This window comes from Amblyomma maculatum, chromosome 4, assembly GCF_055883805.1.
Source record: "Amblyomma maculatum isolate TAMU_Amacu chromosome 4, ASM5588380v1, whole genome shotgun sequence".
Classification (NCBI taxonomy): Eukaryota; Metazoa; Arthropoda; class Arachnida; order Ixodida; family Ixodidae; genus Amblyomma; species Amblyomma maculatum.
Genome location: NC_139347.1, coordinates 68,625,604 through 68,632,536, shown reverse-complemented (window position 1 = coordinate 68,632,536; position 6,933 = coordinate 68,625,604). Strand labels below are relative to the sequence as shown.

The 6,933-nt window shown below is 43.9% G+C and overlaps 1 protein-coding gene across 1 annotated transcript in view; it reads left to right on the top strand.

Annotated features, from left to right (window-relative positions):
- Positions 1–653: 653 nt before the first annotated feature.
- Positions 654–6,933, top strand: part of LOC146191313 (uncharacterized) — a 41,802-nt gene continuing 35,522 nt past the window's right edge. The window contains exons 1-2 of the mRNA XM_084601813.1: positions 654–788; positions 5,957–6,165. Of these exons, the coding sequence (XP_084457939.1) occupies positions 5,985–6,165 (181 nt within the window). The 5' untranslated portion in view covers positions 654–788; positions 5,957–5,984. The remainder of the gene's footprint in view (positions 789–5,956; positions 6,166–6,933) is intronic.

The following is a 6,933-nucleotide window of genomic DNA, read 5'->3' as shown; positions in this document are numbered from 1 at the left end:
GAGCTAGGATAGAGCCCTGGTGAGATTTTATTGCTCCAGCGACAAAACATATAGTCAAACTCACTGAAGAAATTCAACACTACTTCGCAGAACTCGCGAGACAGCAATGGAACCAAATTTGCGAAAATATATAAATGACAATCTAAGCACGAGAGATACGTGGAACCTTCGGCGGCATCTCCTTGACACGGAACCTAAGCAAGATACAACGACCCGGGTACGGATCAAGAGATCTTAAACGCACTACGGATACTTCTGCACAGCCCAAGACACAAACAGAACATGATGAAAAACCTAAACCAATCTTGGACACGCTTCTATCAGAGACCTAGCAGAATTTGCAAAAATATTTTGTAGAAAGGGAAAACTTGCAGCCTCTTTAAATTTATCCACAAACAAGGCAAAAAGCTCGCGCTTGAAAACGTGCGACCTATATCGCTTTTGAATCTTTGAATCTCCCGCGTTCAATCCTCGCCGTACCATGGCCGCACACTAATGAATAATACAGATTTACCAGGGTCTATGTACATGGATTTACCCCGATACCTACAAAAATAAGTCATCATGCTCATAAATACTACAATACACAGTTACTAAGAGAAAAAAGCACTGATATCTAGGTTTGTGCTCTTTTGTTTGACGACGGCAACGACGGGTTGACGATAAATATCGTATAATCTGGCAGCAATGAGGACCTGGATGGAGTTTTGTTTGTTTTGTTATTGTGCACGATTTGGAATGGTCGGTTTTGCGCCAAATAACCACAGTTCGTCTGCTGAAGTGATAAGGTAACTGCAAGCATATATTTACGAAAAGTTTGTGCATAATCTACTTGATATTATGCACAGGTGTCGCTTTTTGAAGTGTTCATTATTCCGTGCATGCATGTCAATTGCACGGACTCTCTTACTTGTGGATGCCAGCCAGTTATCAAGTAATTTATTCGTTCCGGCGTTGCGGTAGAATGAAACAACAAAGGCACATAATCTTACTATTTTTTGTTACTCTGATTCTTTATGACAACGAAAAAATCTTTTTAACGACGGTAGAAGACACCGTGCTCAAAACACGTCGGAAATAAGCGTTGCCATCCTTGCGTTTATTGCGGTCTGGCCCGAAGTATACCTCCAGAGTAACCCGAGTTCATGGTCTAATCAATGGTCCCTTGCTTTTATTTTGTTTGTCTGTAATGGGTCCCAAAAACGTTATCAGTAGAAGTTTATATGCCATTTAACGTCCATTTTCGGAACGCCGAGCCTGACTCGCGCTCGGCATTTTTCATGACTCTGCAGTCGGCGCAGTCTTCGGTTTCCTATTTGTTTTGGGCAGTGTATATTCCCGCGGCATTCGGTTGTGATTGGCTGCTGAAGGTCGCGTGGTATTATAGCGATACTGCTTTAGGCCCTGTTCACCAGAAAATCCGGCGTCGGTGATATGAGCGGCAAATCACGGGCATGGCTCTGGCAGCTGGTAGCTCGCAGCTGACATGACCCGGCGCGGCTTTGTTTCTATGTCGGGTGTTCTTTCACGTAAAATGGTAGCTTACTACTATATGCTAAAAAGTATTTGCGAGATAATGGAGTGCAGCTTGATGAATCTGCCACAAAAACTTTTCATTTTAAAGAAACCCGTCATTTTTAGCTAGCCTTCACAAGGACGTGGCCCAAGTGAATGGTGTTGGGAGTAGTGGGACCAGGGAAAGATTAGAATTTGTTCTTGCAAAGGACGAAGTGGCCAGTCAAGGGTGCATGCTGGCCGCATATCACCCTGTAAAATGTTGCCGGCTGCCAGCAAAATAGACACTGCCTTTGTTTTACCTGTTCCAGGACTACACCCTGTAAATTTTTCACTCACGGATGGGATTAACAATTCGAGGGGCCACTTTGGATCACTAAACTGCGATGAGGTGAAAGCCTCTATCTTTGAGGTTATTGGTGGTCCAAAGCCCTCCACTACGGCACCTCTTTCTTTCTGTTTTCACTCCCACCTTTGCGATGACGTGATAGCTTAAGCTACCAGCCAACATATAAAGCCCCGCTTTAACCGAGTCATATGAACGTGCATGCTTGGAGTAGAGATAACGTAAATGCAAGGGTTTTGGCAGCTGATTCTGATATCACCCTCCCATATGAAAGGAGAGGGTGGAGTCGGTAGCTCCTGCCAAACGTAATGTCAGGCAACCCTACGTACAGTTAGTGCTCGGCCATGTCAGCTGCCAGCTGACATTCTTCTTCCAGCCTTTGGATGTAACTCACGGAGGGTCATCGCGAGTATGAGCACATAAAGGCTTTCGCCTTAAAAACTGCAAATGGCAGGTGACGGAAAAGGCAGTGTTAATAAGAAATGTTATGGCTTTGTGTGCATTGCTAAAGCCAAGGAATAAAATTGTGGTACAAATTTTTTTCTGCGGTGCTACCCACTCTTGTCCTGTTGAAAATGACACTGAGTGCTTCAATATTCAGCGAAGTTGATGCTGGTGTAAACCTACCTTGCCTTGCAGCATTTTGAATGATGCAAAACATGCACCTGATTTATAGCGTACCTTGATGTGTTCAAAGGGGGCCAATTATCCTTGGATAATAGACTGGGAGTGTGGACTATGGGTGGATTTGGCATTGTGTGGACGCTTGCTCCTTCACAGATGACATAGAGGGTGTCATCGTTGTAGTGCAAAGTGCCCTGATTGATACTAACTCCTCAAATTCCTAGGCTATATATTATGGCACGTCTGGCTTTTGAAGCTTTCATTGTGAGTAACCTGTGAGCTGAGTAAAGAGCGCTCGCTGTACGTCGCCATATTGCTCATTGGGCTGTTGAGTACACATGCAACAAGCGTAGAGCGAGCAGCAGTGTGAGTGTTGTGCGCAATTTTACTGATGAGTACGGATTTTGATTTCTCTCTGCGATTCCTAAGGCATTTGGTATCAGTTATCAGTTAAAAACGGAATCATCCTTTAAAAGATGGTTCCTAAAACCTAGAGCCTGTTGTCAACAGGTTGTTTGACAACATGACTCAGTGACCGGTTTGCTCCATGGTAAACAGTGTTGCTGCCATAGTTGCAACATGTTGCAACGTAACAAGACCTGTATTCATGTGCGGTCTATGGAGACTTAAACTGATTTTTGAGGTGCTATTGGAGGCAATGGTAGAAGGTGGTTGCTCTCATCGGCTGCTAGTGCCGCCATCAGCGGCCAATGCAGCTGCATTGGGGTGTTGCTCGTGGTAAGCTGTGGAGGTGGCATTGCATTGTTGTGTCTGCACAGCAATCTGCCAGTGTCACAAATGGCTGTCTCCATTCTTGTTGTTCTTGTTTACTCCCAGATTACTTCTCCTGGCTATGCAGCCAAGGCTACAAGGATGTAGCTTCTGTCATGGCGTTACTACACCATGTAGTTCTGGCATATCTGGCTTCAGTTACGGTCTTGGTTTCAGTTTCACCTTTGCTTGAAATTATAGTTTTCAAGCCACCGACGACACAGAAATGATTTTCTTTAGAATTCTTATGGCCTAATTGAACATAAATTCGTGGTTGATGAATATTATATGCTGCATACTTTGCTGAAACAAGTACGTTGCAAAAACATACAGAAACCGGTGAGTAGACGCAGCATAAGCTGCCAACCTACACTTCGGGAGGCTTCTGACAAATGGCACAACCATCTCGTTTGCTTGGCATATTGTAGTGATTTTAAAATGCACTACACTGATGTTGTACACGCTTGTATCCTGGCACAATCTTGATATAACACTGTCTATATTTCCGTAATGGTATACAGTCGAACGCCTTTATAATGAAATGCTTGGAACCTGTAAACGTCTTCATTATACATGTTGTAAAAGTCACGGGCTGTGTCGCTCTATGGGGACAAGAACTTTGTGCAGCCTGCTGTGCAAAGTGGCAATGCGCCATTTTGAATGTCTCAAAGCATGCGCCCTGAGCCACTTTATTGCACAGTTGGTACCATCTTACACGAAGTAAAAGAAATCCTGCCCGAAAAGTGCGGAAAAAATGGACACTGCTACGTTCTACGGAGCTAGCAATAATTGCTTCTTTCTTTTGTCATTTTGGACTGTTAAGAATCTGCGCTGACCAAAATATTAGCATTTATTTGTCTGAGGAAGGGCACATAGTTGTGAAATAATGGCTATCATCCATGTTATGAGCATATTCAGCCTCGCATGCACTTCTGAATGTTAGCGTCCCTGTTCGAGGGCAGGGCGCCTCAAAGCCGGCTCTGCGGCCACACTCTTTTTCTGAGTGTTTGGCGTCACTTTATTACTTTGTGCACGGTGCTGTGCTAAAAAGGCAATAAAAGCATCGTTTTGGATGTTTCAAAACACGCCAAACTCTACTTCTTTATGTCACTGTACACTCTTAGGTCAAGAACCAGAAAGTGGCTTGTCAGGGTAATTTCTCACTTTATATCTTTTGCTCTTTGCAACAGCTGGATAGAGCACCTGTCAGATGCAAGTGCTGAGAAGCTTGCACAGAAAAGTATGTTGCACACGATGGCCTTCCGAACTGACGTCCTAATCGCATGCAGCATAACAGCAGAAAAATAGCGTGGTCGGTCCTGTAGTGAGTACCCAGAGCCTGTTGCGATGAAGGCCAGACTGCATTTGCTACTGACAGCTATCATTAGGTACAACGACTACAACCAGGAGCATGTCAGCACAATGAAATCACAGCGCTGCTGCCGTGAAGGATGCATAGTGAATTGTCGGATTCGCTGTCAAAAGAGCCACATCTTTTGTGCATGCCTGTTTAGAGCAATAGCTTTTATCTTTTTCACAATAAATATACTCTGAAGTGATTAATTTAGTTAAGAAATCAAGCAATAATCCTTTAACCATCTTTTGTGCCCGATATATTGCTAAGGACACTATTGCACTTTTTGCTAGTAACATGCGCTACTTTTTCTGTATTGAGGTGTCCTGTCCCTGAATGGGGACATTGCAAAAGAAAATGAAAAAAATAAAATTTCTCTTTTTTTTGCGCATGAAGGGGTCAAGCATGTTCAGGACTACAAAAGTTTTATTTAGCATTAATTCAAGCATTACAGTCCAAAGATTACATCATTCCGTAGGCTCCCAGTTGGAACGGGGCAAAATCCGCCGCTGCAGACACCGGCTTTTCCGCCGTGTTTGTGCTTGCTGTTCACTGAGGTCGCCACTGTTGTCTTCCATGTCTACAGCTAACCACAGTTTACTGTGGCTCACTGCAGCTCGCTACTTAACGCAACATGTGCAAGGGAGCACGGGGACCATTACGCGTTTAGATGAGCTTTTTGCCGGCAGGCTACTCCGGCGCCATTCGTCAAATATTTAGGGAGCTCTGCCTTCCGCACTTTTTTTGCATTGGTATGCAGGTACCGTGGCCACTGCGGAGTTCGGAATTTCTGCCGTTGTCTTTGCAGTGGTGTTCCCTACACTCTCCCGTAACTCAATGGCGGCTACGTAGTGCAGTGACAGTGCCGCTATGTATGCTCGTTATAAAGGAGTGAATTAGCCACCGGGAATGCCCGAATTTCTTCGTTGTATGGGCAAATTCTTCCTTATAGAGGCGTTCACAATACATATGAAACATAGGAATGCAGCTGGGACCTACAAAATCCTTCGTTATACAGGTCATTTCGCTGCAGAGGCGTTCGACTGTAATATTCCAGAGCACGATCCGCGAAATTTATGAAGGGACTATATTTTGCTGCACAGTGAGCTGATGCGTTTTGGCTCTGTAGTTTTGGCTGCATAGTCAGAAAAAGCTGTCCGGGAGTATAGTTGCTTTTCTTTGCATTCACAGTGTCAGATTATGCAGTGCTTTATTGGACAATTGAGTGGTAGACTCTGTGCATTGCTTGATTTTATTTTTTTTTCTTGGTTTACTTGTAGGCACTCTTGTGGTTCTTTACCTTACTATTCTTTGGTCTGTATCAATGTCTTGTTCTTGTTTTCTAGGCTTGAGGACTGACTTGCAAAACTGCTCATGGCAACACGAGTTCACATCAATGTGGACCTAGATCCGTTCTGTACAGAACTGGTGTTCCCCAAAGGCCTCGATGTTGGGGGCTTTGTGTCCCTTGTTTTTGGCCGCTTCAGCCAGGAGGCCCCTCAGGACAAAGGAGTGCGGCATATTTCGCTTCGAACCTCTGCAAGATCTAGACCGGGTAAGTCTAGATTGAATGAGATGACATAGGAGCACTATGGTACCAGACTGCATGAAACTACAAAGCAAGAAAAAGAAGAGTGAAACTATCCGTTTTCCTCGCATTACATTTAGACTGCTTTCAGCTTTGTTTCAATTAGACTAATTGTTTTGTAGCACTCTTATTTAAAGGTAATAAATTTGAATTCTCCTTTTTCTTCTTTCTGTCCTTTTTGTCTCCATTGATTTAATTTTTATTTGTTTACTTAATTACACACATGTCAAGCTCAGGTTCGCCCCACTGCAGTGGATTAGCGGTTAGGACGCTCGACTGCTGAACCTAAACCTAAGGAGGCGAGACCGAATCCCGGCCACGGCAGCTGATTTTCTATGGAGGCTAAAAGCATGGCGCCCATGTGCTGTGCGATGTCAGTGCACGTTAAAGAACCCCAGGTGGTTGACATTTCAGGAGCCCTCCACTACGGCGTCTCTCATGGCCTGAGTAGCTTGGGGACTTTAAACCCTATAAACCAACCAACATATATTTGGGTTCATGGTAATTTCATAATCATGGACAAAAATGCGGTAATAATGGATGAGAAAAGGCCACATTGCATTTAACACTCTTCTTTCTCCTTTAAGCAAAGTGTCATAGTTGTGTGCCTTATAGCAAGTAATTTTAAACCTGTTCTGTCCTTTTGTGCAATAAGATATCTCAATATTTGGTTTATGGCTTGCATGTAGGCTGTGGCTGTAATTTTATTCCTAATGTTTAGCATTTTGTACGTAC